The sequence below is a fragment of the Hydractinia symbiolongicarpus genome, chromosome 2 (genome assembly GCF_029227915.1).
Source record: "Hydractinia symbiolongicarpus strain clone_291-10 chromosome 2, HSymV2.1, whole genome shotgun sequence".
Taxonomy (NCBI): Eukaryota; Metazoa; Cnidaria; class Hydrozoa; order Anthoathecata; family Hydractiniidae; genus Hydractinia; species Hydractinia symbiolongicarpus.
In genome coordinates this window covers 12,259,584-12,272,803 of record NC_079876.1, presented here as the reverse complement: position 1 = coordinate 12,272,803, position 13,220 = coordinate 12,259,584, and the positions used below count along the sequence as shown (strand labels likewise).

Below are 13,220 nucleotides of genomic sequence, written 5' to 3'. Positions count from 1 at the left end.
GACCAATTTGGGTAACTTTTTCAAACCTGGGTCACCGAATCCGTTTCTGAATGGACGGGTTGATGACGTCATCAAAAAACCTTTAAACCCTAATATCTCTGCAACCGTTTGTCAAAAATACGGAATCCTATACATTTTCTTGATCAGCGTTTCAAGACCTATACAATGAAGGTAGCAGGTATACAAATTTCTAAAAAAATTTTTTGTGGGTTTGACTGGCCATTGCTGACGTCAGCAAAAATTTAAAACCTTTATATCTCATTAACCGCTTATCAAAAAGACATGATCATATACATTTTCTTGGTCAGCGTTTAAACCTCGGCACAGTACAGGCAACGAATAAACTAAATTTCGCCAAACATTTTTGTAATTGCACTGCTGACGTCAGCAAAAAATCTAAAACAACCTATTTTTCCATTGTCCTTCTGCCTAAGTGGATTTTTCCACGGGCCTTATCGACTAGTCTCAATGTGTTAATGTATTTTTCTTTCGAGGTTTGGGGACGAGAATCCTCATAGCCATTTCAGAAGTTTTCCTTATTTATCTAGATTGAGAAAAATTTTCAGTAGAATTCGGAAATGAAAGTATATGACATTATATTTTTAACAAAAATTTATAAAAACACTAAAAGGAATACAAGTTTGCAGTCTTTACAGACTTTCCTCTCCCCGGCGATTGCTTGACTCCTTCGTCATGCGTTACAGAAAATAGTCATATTACTACAAGCACACTCCAGTTGATGTATTTCCCTATTATTTTCTTGTCTACACCATAGATACTGAGGATTAGATCGAATTTTATGCCTATGTCAAAACTATAAAAGAATCGGCTTAAGCCTTTTGGTATGTGGCTTGCGCGACAGACGCCAGCACTCATATTGGATTAGCTAGGTTAATGTGACGAATTCATTAAAAAAGGGAATATTAAAAAGTTTTAAGTATTTTTGTGATTCGTAATAAACCGATTATTCAGTGCATTTAAATTTCGCGGTGACCCTGAATTTTTTTTTTTGCGGTATTTTATTTCCGGGGTTAAGCTGAAAATTTATTATTTAACTTCACAGGTCTTCTCAACTTCGTCCCTAGAGTTTTTTGCCTTTTTGACATCGTGGCGGGCGGCCGTCAAGTAAGCGGCCCTGGAGCAACAAACCCTTGGGGCTAGGATGAGGTCTTCTTATACTCCCTCCCGAGTTTAAGCAGTAACGTAGTGGTTACGTGCCCTTAACGAACACCTAATTGGATGATGTTGCAAATTGCGTAAGGTCCCTAATATATTAACAAAAACAACTTATATTAAAAAGCTGGCCTGCCAATTTAATGACACTCCACTTGTCATAAGAAACTTGAAGATTGAAATAGACTTTTGATTTGTGTAATTATGAACTGATTGCGTATGGCTACAAATTAATCCACCACTTGAGTATGAAGATGTGACATTACATTACCAGATTTCATAAAGCGCTGTCTGGATACTAGTGAAGAGCTTGTGGGGACAGATTTTTGGCGTATTTTGAAGATCCCGATGTTCCCTGTAAAATATATTGAAAATGTGTTTTCGTGAGGCAAAAGTAGTTGGAAATATTCAGAAAAGTGTCAATACATACTATTCTATACTTGTCTATATTTCTCTTCAGCAAGTTGATATTTTTTTTATAAGAATATACTGTATAAGAAAATCGAGGCCGAGAAATTAAAAATTAGGAATATCCTAAGAATATACCCAGACTCGACCTTTTGTTTTAGATATGAAAAGTTTGTGTGAAATGAGTTGTAATTTATTTCCTTATTTCTTATTTATTTTGATGTTTTAAATTAGTAGTTCGTTCGTCAATAAGCAAAATGACCTCAACAGTATCATCTTTAGGTATATTAAGGATAATTACATGCTTTTAAACTGTAGCTATGTTAAGAATATATTTAAGAATATTTGAGGCTGAGATTTGTCAAAAACTTAAAAATACTGAGGCTGAAATGAAATAACACTATTCTTATAAAAAAGCGTGTAATTATCGAGTTTTTCTGTAAAAAAAATTTTGTATAAACCGTCAAAGTGTTGATTATCATCAATAACATTGCGGTTTTACCTTGCTAGCTACCCAGCTAGTTTTAGTCAGACTGTCAGATTGTTTATGGGACAGGGCGAGCTATTGTTTGCAATAATAGTCAAATGGCTTTGCTCATCCGCCCTTTGTTTTAACAACATTTTGATAGCGTCGCAGTTGCCTGCTTTTTTCCAATCATTGGCAACAATTTCTTTCCCCCCATCATCGGCGGACATATGATTATATAATTCAACGAGCTGTATAAAATCCGGTAATTTATATTTTTAAGGTTGTCTTGTTTATCATCTTTACCTGATAAATTTAGCTTTTTTCACGGGTATTAATTTTCGCAAATTTCAATTGAAAAAGAAATTCGCGGTTATTAATTTTCGCGAATTTACCATCGCGAAATATTTCGCGGGAATTTAATTTCCCGAAAATGGTCAAAAAACGCAAAATTCGCGAAAAATGTACCCGCGAAAATTAGTACTCCTAAAGTATCTGTTCTTGTTCCAAAAGCTTTATGAGATAAATCTCAAAAGTACTTCGGAGTTTTTATCTCAAAGAGCTCTGGGAACAAGAATAACATCACTCACACGTTATACTTCACACAATACCAGCATTCAGGATTTCCACACCATTCAGTAAAAACCGTAGGTAAACATTGAAGACACGTGACTTTGAACTTCTCTCTCATTGGATTAAAAAAGAGTTTGGGACGACTCCACAGTTATAACATGCGGCGACAGTTATAAGTGTCGAGTTGTCAGTTATAATATGCGGCGACATATGCATTGATATCACTTTTAGGAGAAATAAAATATATTCTAAGCATGTCACCTATCGGCCACGGTAAATTTAGGAAATGTGTTTGGATTCACAATTATTAAAAATTCTTCCAGGACATTTTTAATAAAAAGAAAAAGGGCAATTCATATTCACGAAAATTTTCTTTTTTCCTACTCAATGAAATAAACACTCACACATAGACTGGTGTCTGCAATATCAACTATTCCAATCTCTTTTCAGAGTGTATAGCTCCAAAACACTAATTTTTCAGATCGTAGGCATTTACATTTGTTGCTTGTTATCTCAATCTCGCTAAAGAAATTAAAAGTTTAATGTCAACAGTATCTCATTAAGTTCACCAAGCGAAAAAAAAATCAAGTCATGCATTTCTAACTGTTGTATTCAGGCGTAGTTTATTTTAATGTCTACGCGATGTTCGGTAACGGCATGGTCAGTATTTTTTTCGGTGGATTTTTTGCATGCTGCATCCCACTTTTCCGATATGCCGTGGAGTTTGTGACGAACCCGTGTTCTAGTAATATCACTAATTCTTTTTGCGTTGTTTTGTTTTATTTTCTTGAGTGTCATTGGCACTATCACTTTCGTAGAGCCATTCATTTTGATCACAAAATCCTTTACATGCGTCATCTATAAAAATTCTCACCACAAGACCACAGAGATTTACGTCAACATTCTTTAAATAAATAACTATATTTAACTATAATTTCTCCCCCGGAGAGGTTTTCGGTAAACAACAAAGTTTGATACAAGTAACGAAAAAAAATTTTAAAAAATCTACGGAAAGGTCAACTGATCCTTTTTTACATGATTTATATCTTCCTTGAAATGTTCAATGCTACACATAGTTAGACCTAAAATCAATTGTTCTTCGAAAGCATTGCACCTTCAACTAGATTTAGGTCTGATTGATTGATTGATTTAATTTATTTACCGTGGGTTATTATATACAACTAGTCGATAAGGCCCGTGGAAAAATCCACTTAGGCAGGATGCCAGAGAAAAACAACCGTCATTTAAATTTTGCTGGCGTCAGCAGACAGCTGTCAGAACACAAAATTTTTTTTCAGAAATTTGTATGCCTGTTGCCGTCATTGTATAGATCTTGAAACGCTGATCAAGAATTTTTTTTTTTTTTTTTTTTTTTTTTTTAATTTATTTTGCCGTTGAAGAATTTACAGTTTTCCGTAAGAATAAAATACAAATCTTAAGCTATTATATCGTGTAATCTAAAGATAGGATTGCATATGCTAAAAATATCAGCTAGAGAGGTAAAAAATGGCAGGAGCGAGAAGAAGGCTATAATAGCCTTATCACCAAGCCCCCAACCTATATAAAAGGTTAGCATTGAAGATGATGAGGAGTTGTGTTATATGTGTCGTACGTTGTAACTGTCGTGTGTTCTAAAATAAACATAGATTGTCAGTAGTCAATAGTTTATGTTTTAGTTTATGTTTAAATTCGTTAAGTGATGTAATAGTTTTCATGTCGTTATCAAGAAATGTATTCCACAATTTAGGTCCTCTGCTAGTTATAGAGAACTTTGTGATTGTATAATTAGTTCTAGGTTGAAAAAAACTGTTAATTGAAAATCTGGATGGATATTTATGTTGTATCTTCTGAAACATATCATTAAATACTCTTGGTAACATATTGTTCTAAAGCTTAAACATAAAAATAAGAGTTTGATAAATATTTAGTTGGTATAAATTCAGTACACTGATCTTTTTGAATAACTCTCTGGAGTGAGTGTACCTGTCAACATTTAAAATAATTCTGATTGCATGTTTTTGTTTATTTTGTAATTTTGTCAATTTTGTAGCGTTGGTGCTGCACCACGCAATATTTGCATAATTTAGATAGCAGTGAATGAAAGAAGAATATATGTTTTTTAAACAATTCTGATCTAGAACAAATTTTGCTTTAAATAGGATGCCAATATTCTTTGCGACCTTTTCTTCTAAAATATTTATATGTTCTCTCCAAGTAACATTTTCATCAAGAATAACTCCTAAAAATTTCATGGATTGTGCTCTTTTTATACTTATATTATTAATAGATAAATCAGGAAGCTTCAATGGCATATCATCTTTTTTATTGTGCCTGTGAAAAAGTGTGTACTTTGTTTTAGAAATATTTAGGGACAGTCTGTTTGCCTTAAACCATTCTGCCAGCTTAGAGAGTTCATAATTGACTGTGCGAAATAATGTTTTTACATCTTTATGTGCATAAAACAGATTTGTATCATCTGCAAATAAAATTGAATGTAAAATATTCGAAGCTTTGTTTAAATCATTTACATATATAAGGAATAAGAGTGGTCCTAATATGGAACCTTGTGGAACTCCACAGATGATTGTTTTGTAGTTTGTACTTCCACCGTCAAAGGAAATGTACTGTTTTCAATGTATAGGATCGTGTACTTGTGACAAACTGATGCAGAGATATTACGGTTTAAAGGTTTTTTTATGACGTCATTAACCCGTCCATTCCGAAACGGATTCGGTGACCCAGGTTTGGAAAACTTACCCAAATTGGTCCCAGGTAGTTCCTAGTTACCCACGCAGGAGATGACGTCAGTTATTTCTACCTGTTTCCAAGTTATTTAGCCTTAAATTTAAAAGTGCAATGCAATGGCTTCGCTAATCTTAATATACTTTTCTTTGACGTCAATATTGCTCTAACATCAAAGTTTGCTAATTTACAGAACAAATTTATAGGCGATGTTTTATAGACTTTTTCAAAGAAATTTTATCCACTTTGCAAAAGTCACAGACAGAACTGGCGTATTATTATATAGACTAGTCGATAAGGCCCGTGGAAAAATCCACTTAGGCAGGATAACAGAGAAAAACAACCATCATTTAAATTTTGCAGACATCAGCAGAGACCTGTGAAAACCCAAAAAAAATTTTTTAGAAATAAGTATACCTGTTGCCTTCATCGTATAGATCTTGAAATGCTGATCAAGAAAATGTATATGATCATGTATCTTTGACAAACGGTTGCAGAGATATCAAGGTTTAAAGGTTTTTTGATGAAGTCATTCAACCGTCCATTCCGAAACGGATTCGGGGACCCAGGTTTTGAAAACTCACACAAATTGGTCCCAGGTTGTCCCTAGTTACCCACGCGGTGAAAAAACATTGACGTCACCACCTCGTTTCCAAGTTATTTGGCCTCAAAGTTTTAAGTGCATTGTAATGGCTTCACTAATCTTAATTAACTTTCCTTTGACGTCAATACTATTTTATCGGTAAAGTTTGGTAAATTACAAAACAATTTTATAGGCGATGTTGTATAGAATTTGTTAAAGAAAATTTTGAAGAATGTAATCCACTTTGCAAAAGTGACAGACAAACACACGGAATTAGCGTATTATTATAGAGACTAGTCGATAAATCCCGTGGAGTAATCCACTTAGGCAGAAGGACAATGGAAAAATAGGTTGTTTTAGTTTTTTGCTGACGTCAGCAGTGCAAATACAAAATAAATATGATTTTTTAGAAATTTGTATATCTGTTGCCTTCATCGTATAGATCTTGAAATGCTGATCAAGAAAATGTATATGATCATGTATCTTTGACAAACGGCTGCAGAGATATCAAGGTTTAAAGGTTTTTTGATGACGTCATCAAACCGTCCATTCCGAAACGGATTCGGGGACCCAGGTTTGGAAAACTTACCCAAATTGGTCCCAGGTTGTCCCTAGTTACCCACGCGGTGAAAAAACATTGACGTCACCACCTCGTTTCCAAGTTATTTGGCCTCAAAGTTTTAAGTGCATTGTAATGGCTTCACTAATCTTAATTAACTTTCCTTTGACGTCAATACTATTTTATCGGTAAAGTTTGGTAAATTACAGAACAATTTTATAGGCGATGTTTTATAGAATTTGTTAAAGAAAATTTTGAAGAATGTAATCCACTTTGCAAAAGTGACAGACAGACACACGGAACTGGCGTATTATTATATAGACCAGGTTTTGATAAATTACCCAAATTGGTCCTCTAGGTGGTCCCTAGTTACCTACGCGGTGAAAAATCATTGACGTCGCCACCTCGTTTCCAAGTTATTTGGCCTCAAATTTTAGGTGCACTGTAATGGCTTCATTAATTTAATATAGCATATTGACGTTAAAGTAGTGTTATTGACGTCGCGCCGTAACGTCAAAAATTTTAACATATTAGATATGCATTTTTCGGCAACATCAAAGGAAAATGAGCACATCCACTTTGCCTGTCACAGAGACACGGAACTGGCGTATTATTATATAGACTAGTCGTTAGCCCGTGGAAAAATCCACGGGGTCGCCCGTCCTTTAAATTAACCCGTTGCAACAAAGTGGACAGAAATATATCGCATTTGGTATTGATGCGCATTTTAAAAATTTCGTGTTTCCGTTACGGGACACGGCTTTCGCGGACACACAGACAGACAGCGATAAAGCCAGTGGAAAAATCCACTGAGGCAGGACAGAAATTTTAATGACGTCAGTAACCCATATCCACTAAAAAAAATTTAGGATTTTGTTTTCACGCCGCCTTTATTGTGGAGAGCTTAAAGCGCTGACCAAGAAAATATATATGATCATGTGCTATTGATCAGCGGTTAATAAGATATAAGGGTTTAAAATATTTGCTGATGTCAGCAATGGCGCCGTCAAAACCAAAAAATGTTTTTTTTAGAAATTTGTATATCTGCTGCCTTCATGGTATAGATCTTGAAACGCTGATCAAGAAAATGTATAGGATTATATACTTTTGAGAAACGGTTGCAGAGATATTAAGGTTTGAAGGTCTTTTGATGACGTCATCAACCCGTCCATTCCGAAACGGATTTGGGGATCCAGGTTTGGGAAACTTACCCAAATTGGTCCTAGGTGGTCCCTAGTTACCCACGCAGTGAAAAAATCATTGACGTCACTACCTCGTTTCCAAGTTATTTGGCCTCAAATTTTTAGGTGCACTGTAATGGCTTCATTAATTTAATATAGGATATTGACGTTAAAGTAATGTTATTGACGTCACGCCGTAACGTCAAAAAATTTAACATATTAGACATGCATTTTTCAGCGACATCAAAGAAAAATAAGCATATCAACTTTGCCTGTTACAGACACACGGAACTGGCGTATTATTTATATAGATAGTTCTTTAAAAAAATAATATTTTGCAAAAAACTAATCAAAACCGACCAAATATTTTTATATATTTACAATTAAGATGAAAACTATAATAAATAAATAATAAATAAATAATAAATAAAAGATAAACATTCCCCCTCTCCCATTTTCGTATTGATTACGCAAGTTATTACCGTGGCCGACAAGTGCATAAAAAAAATCTTTGTTGCGTAAATTTTAAAAATGCGTAAAAATAATGTTATTATATGCGTAAAAAAAATGTTATATACGTAAAAAAAATCTTACATGCGTAAAAAAAATGTTATATACGTAAAAAAAATCTTACATGCGTAAAAAAAATGTTATATACGTAAAAAAAATCTTACATGCGTAAAAAAAATGTTATATACGTAAAAATAATCTCATATTCCGTAAAAAAAATCTTATATCCAGTTTTCGTCTGCCGTGACCTTGTTATTAAAATAAATAAATAAAATGACCCGCCATATTTGCTTATAATGTGCGGGAAAACTTTGATGAAGTTCTTTCCCTCTCTTCTCTGTTGACGTCAATATGTTTTGCAGATTTTGTGGTAAAGAGATTACTGGGAAGTATTGTGGAGAGTGTGGAAAGGACAGTAGTGTGAATAAAGAGGATGATTCTGGAAAGGTTAAGACTTTTAATGATTTTTTAAAAGAACGAAGTAAGTCAAGAACGACAACGCTTCCCCAAAAACGAAAAATTGACATACGTGAAGTGAAAGAAAGCACGATATTTGCTTCTATACTACGTAGGGACGAAGGCGATAATTTAAAACAAGAAAAAGGCAGTAGACTACCAATTAAGGTAAACACTGATTGGGGACCGTACCCATTGAAACAAGCTGTTTTTGAAAAGTTTCAGCGTTATCACAGGAATTTCCATCATAACAAGATTAGTGACTTCAAACTGGTATACAAGAGTGGCGAAGTTATAAAATATATACCAGGAACTAAAACTGAGTTTAGTGTTAAAAAATACAAAGAAGACTTAGGTGTTGGTTACCACTCTATTGTTGTCTATTTGATGGAATATATGGTTTCAACAGACTCAGAGGATAATATAGAAGACTGTGATGATAATGACTTGCCAAATATGTTAGATATTTATAATGAAAGGTACGTAATACGATTTTATGTTTTCAGTTTGGCTGTGTCCACTGATCCTGTCACTTTCAGTGCTGTTTGATAACAGGCACGTTAATAACATAATTTTGTATCTTTCTGAAAATCTGAGGTTTCTATAATTTACTGCATAAGTAGTTTTTTATTGAGACCTATTAAGACCTATTATCACAACTGCTGTGTTTTATGATTTCAGTTCTGCTATATCTTCTGATCCTGTCATTTCCAGTGCAAGTGTGCTGTATGATCATAGGTATGGTAAAAACATTTTGTATCTCTCTGAATACCAGATGTTCTTTATTTAACCATGTGCTGACCTTTTTGTCGTAGTGCATTTTATTTTTTATTTTTAATTGGTCCACATTTTGCTTACTTCTAGTTATGTTGATTCCCGTATTTGTCAAGTGTGCTTTTGTACATCAAAATTAAATGGAAAATGTTTAATTTGTTCCCAAAACAAGGAATATCAGGCTTCACTTGCCATCGACTCATCTTCACTTCGCAGTACAGGGTCATCAACTGTTACTAGCAATACTGTTGCCCATGATGCATTCTCCCATGATGAACCTCAATTGTCTCCAGCATCTATTCGCCGAGCAAGATTAGAACGATTTAATGATAGCACTGATGAAGTTGTTCTGGTTAAGAACTTGGAGGTACATCGATTGCACTTGCGAGAGGAATTGATGAAATTATTTAGTGATTCATCGATAATGGACTTTCAAGAGCTAAATTTCACTGTTATTGATGCTAGAGGCCAAAAAGAGTCAGGGATTGGGCAAGGAGTCACTAAGGATGTAATGTGTACAGTTTTTAATGAACTTAGCAACTCCCACATGATTGGTTTCTCAGAAAAAGTTCCTTCCATCAGACATGATATGAGTAGAACCGCATATACATATATAGAGTTTTTTTTTAGATGTATATTTTTTATATATATTAAAGTTATGTTAATAAAAGTTTTTTTAAACTTTCTCTTCAAACTGTAAAGTTTTGTTTTAACTTTTTCTCATCAAACTGTCAACTACGAAGCTGTAAACGACTAAGTTTTTTTTATCGATGAAAATTTGACTGGAATATTGAAAAATGGATCGAATTATGTCGAAGTTTTTTCGCGAGAAACTTTCGTAGCTTTCTTATTGCTCTAAGGTAATCGATGAATAAATTTTCTGATGTGTGGTTATGAAATAGATTCTAACCTGTTCCATGAATACATGTTCTGCGTTATGTTTTTAGAAAATAATGGAATGTTTGAGTTGTAATTTAAAAACAACAAATAAGTACTGTTCAAGGTGTGGTAAGAAAGTACCTGCATCTACTTTTGAGACTGTTGTCACACAATACTTCAGAAAAGGATTTACCTACAATGAAATTTTGGACTTTTTAAGACAACAGCATGGCGTGAAAATGTGTGTACGAACTCTAAAGAAAAAAATCAAGTCATTTGACCTTAAAAGAAAATCTTTTGATGAGGAACATCTCGCAGGTGTTGTTGATGCCGTTAGGCATGAAATCGACGAAAATTCAGGTTCTATTGGCTACAGAACTATGTGGCATAAATTGAGCCACGAAAAAGGAATCAATGCGCCGCGTGATTTAGTCATGAAAACTATGAGAGATCTTGATCCGCAAGGCTCATCCGCGCGGAAAGCAAAGAGGTTGAAAAGAAGGCACTATAAATCAAATAGGCCCAATTATTTATGGCACGTTGATGGGTATGATAAGTTGAAGCCGTTTGGATTTCCTATACATGGCTGCATCGATGGTTTCAGCCGGAAAATTTTATGGCTTCGTGTACTTAAATCAAATAACGACCCAGTTTCAATAGCTACGGTATATTTAGAAAAAATAGAACAGTTGGGTTTTTTTCCTAAATGTGTACGAACATATTGTGGAACAGAGAATGGTATATTAGCTGCCTCTCAATGTTACTTTTCACGTGATCATGATACTAGTGTGCCGCACATGTACGGATCATCTCACCACAATCAAAGAATCGAAGCTTGGTGGTCGCAATTGCGACGGCTTAAGACTAATTTCATGATTGACATGTTCAAAGACTTAGTCAATTCAGGTCTTTACAATTGCGATGATGAGTTACAGAAAGCGTGTTGTCAATTCTGTTTCGGACCGCTTATTCAAGCCGAGCTAGAAAGCTGCAAGGAGCAATGGAACTGCCATTACATTCGGAAATCAGAGTCTAGTGAAGTATACGGGAGGCCTGATCATTTATATTTATTTCCGAAAGAGAATTTCACCGATCACGGTATCACAGTTGCGGAAGACGATGTAGCCGTAATCAAAGATTACTTGACAGAATACGGTGTAGAAAACAAAAATGAACAGGGAAGCGTTTATTTTGAATACTTCTATTACCTTTTTTCTAAATTGAACTTAAGTGTACCGACTTCAACATCGCGAAAACTAACTTCTTGCGCATGTTGGAAGTTTTTTAAATAGAAGAGATAATATGTCTTATCAATAAATGTGTATTTTTATTCCTTTTAAAAAGTGACACTATTCACGCGTCCTCGCGCTTCTTTTTGTCAGCAGCCGGCAACCGCATTTAAGGGTAAAAATGTGCTGGTAATTTGCCTGTCGCTTAGTCGTACACTCTTCATTTGTCTCCATTGAACGTTTGTAAACGCACGTCTTCTTTGTTTCGGAACCAAGCCATAGACCACTGCACCGAGTTCTTATTGGTCTATCAACTTTCGTCAATGTTTCTGTACACGTTTAAAAAAAATTAAAACAAGGAGCATGTGTATCAGCGTCTTTTCGCTTGAAAAGTTTTGAATTCTTGTCTTTGTGCGGGTCTTGATTCATTATTAAAAAATAGTCAAGTCCTGGGGACGAGGTTGCAGTACGTCCCGCCGCTTCAGACGTAGCCACTCGCAATTTTGAGAAGTGGTTGCCAAGCATTATTTTTACGCATTTAACATTATTTTTATGCATATAACATTATTTTTACACATTTAACATTATTTTTACGCATTTAACATTATTTTTACGCATTTAACATTATTTTTATGCATTTAACATTATTTTTATGCATATAACATTATTTTTACGCATTTTTAAAATTTACGCAACAAAGATTTTTTTTATGCACTTATCGGCCACGGTAAGTTATGGAATCAATTGCCGACACTCTGTGCATGAACAGTGAGAGCCATTCCATTTTTTAATCATTTGCTTAAATTTAACTAGATCTTCGCAACTCAAGGTCTGTTTTGTACACATCCCTCCTCCACGTTTTTCTCCATCCTGTCTTCCAAATTACGTTCGACGTAATCAACAGTGAAGTTAATATCCATTTGTTGGAACAGGTACTCCATGCCAATGGCTTTCCCAGTGTATTGATTCGGCGGACATTGGCTGTTTCCCACATTTCCATGAACGTTCAAATGAAGATTGTTGAATCCGGACACATCAACTCTATGTTGAAGGACCTCAATGACTTTGTAGAAATAAAAGTATTTAAATAAAAAATATGGCTATTCAATATAAAGAATTTAACGGCATAATTTATTAGCCGTGATAGCTCAGTTGGGAGAGCGTCAGACTGAAGATCTGAAGGTCCCTGGTTCAATCCCGGGTCGCGGCACACTTTTCATTTTTTATTTTAAATCAGGATACCAGGTTTTTAGCCATTTATTAATCTCAGGTTGAAATTTTTCGCAATGATTTTATCGATCTAAAAAGTAGTTCTCATATTAAAAAGAAAATATGTGCTCCCTGACGCTTATACGCTTGTTATAGAGCTATTAAGGCTGTTTACCAAGTTCCCTTAATATATAAGAATCTCTACTTTTTCTTCTAAAATAATTTGCATTACAGGGGCGGCGCCACAATTTCCAAATTGGGGGGGGGGGGCTTAGGCATAGTGGGAGATTTTGAGAGTTGGTAGTTAAATTTGTAAACTAACAATAAATAATAACACTCGAACGATAAAGAGTTCATTCATTTATGAAAAACAAAATGGCGGACGGAAGGAATTCTGCAGTGCTGCTTATTTTGCTGAATGAACTCTTCGATTCAGACGATGAAGAACCAACCCGCGGAAAAAAAGGGAGAGTGGATA

At 34.7% G+C, this 13,220-nt stretch overlaps 1 protein-coding gene and 1 long non-coding RNA gene across 2 annotated transcripts; one reads left to right on the top strand and one right to left on the bottom strand.

The window, feature by feature from the left end:
- Positions 1–1,969: 1,969 nt before the first annotated feature.
- Positions 1,970–6,821, bottom strand: LOC130629456 (uncharacterized). Its single transcript, XR_008981960.1, has 2 exons — positions 5,780–6,821; positions 1,970–4,251 (listed from the first exon to the last, which is right to left on the bottom strand). It is a non-coding gene; the product is annotated as an uncharacterized LOC130629456 (long non-coding RNA).
- A 1,380-nt stretch (positions 6,822–8,201) lies between these two features.
- LOC130629455 (uncharacterized) lies at positions 8,202–10,247 on the top strand. Its single transcript, XM_057442663.1, has 3 exons — positions 8,202–9,130; positions 9,333–9,389; positions 9,516–10,247. Exons 1-3 carry the CDS (start codon positions 8,547–8,549, stop codon positions 10,123–10,125), a joined length of 1,251 nt encoding a protein of 416 aa, XP_057298646.1. The 5' UTR covers positions 8,202–8,546; the 3' UTR covers positions 10,126–10,247.
- Positions 10,248–13,220: the final 2,973 nt, after the last annotated feature.

Excerpts from the sequence above, each read along its gene's own strand:
- LOC130629455 (XM_057442663.1), top strand. The coding sequence starts at position 8,547 with ATGTTTTGCAGATTTTGTGGTAAAGAGATTACTGGGAAGTATTGTGGA. Across the intron at positions 9,131-9,332 it reads TTAGATATTTATAATGAAAG|TTCTGCTATATCTTCTGATC; the intron begins GTACGTAATACG and ends TTATGATTTCAG. Across the intron at positions 9,390-9,515 it reads AGTGTGCTGTATGATCATAG|TTATGTTGATTCCCGTATTT; the intron begins GTATGGTAAAAA and ends GCTTACTTCTAG.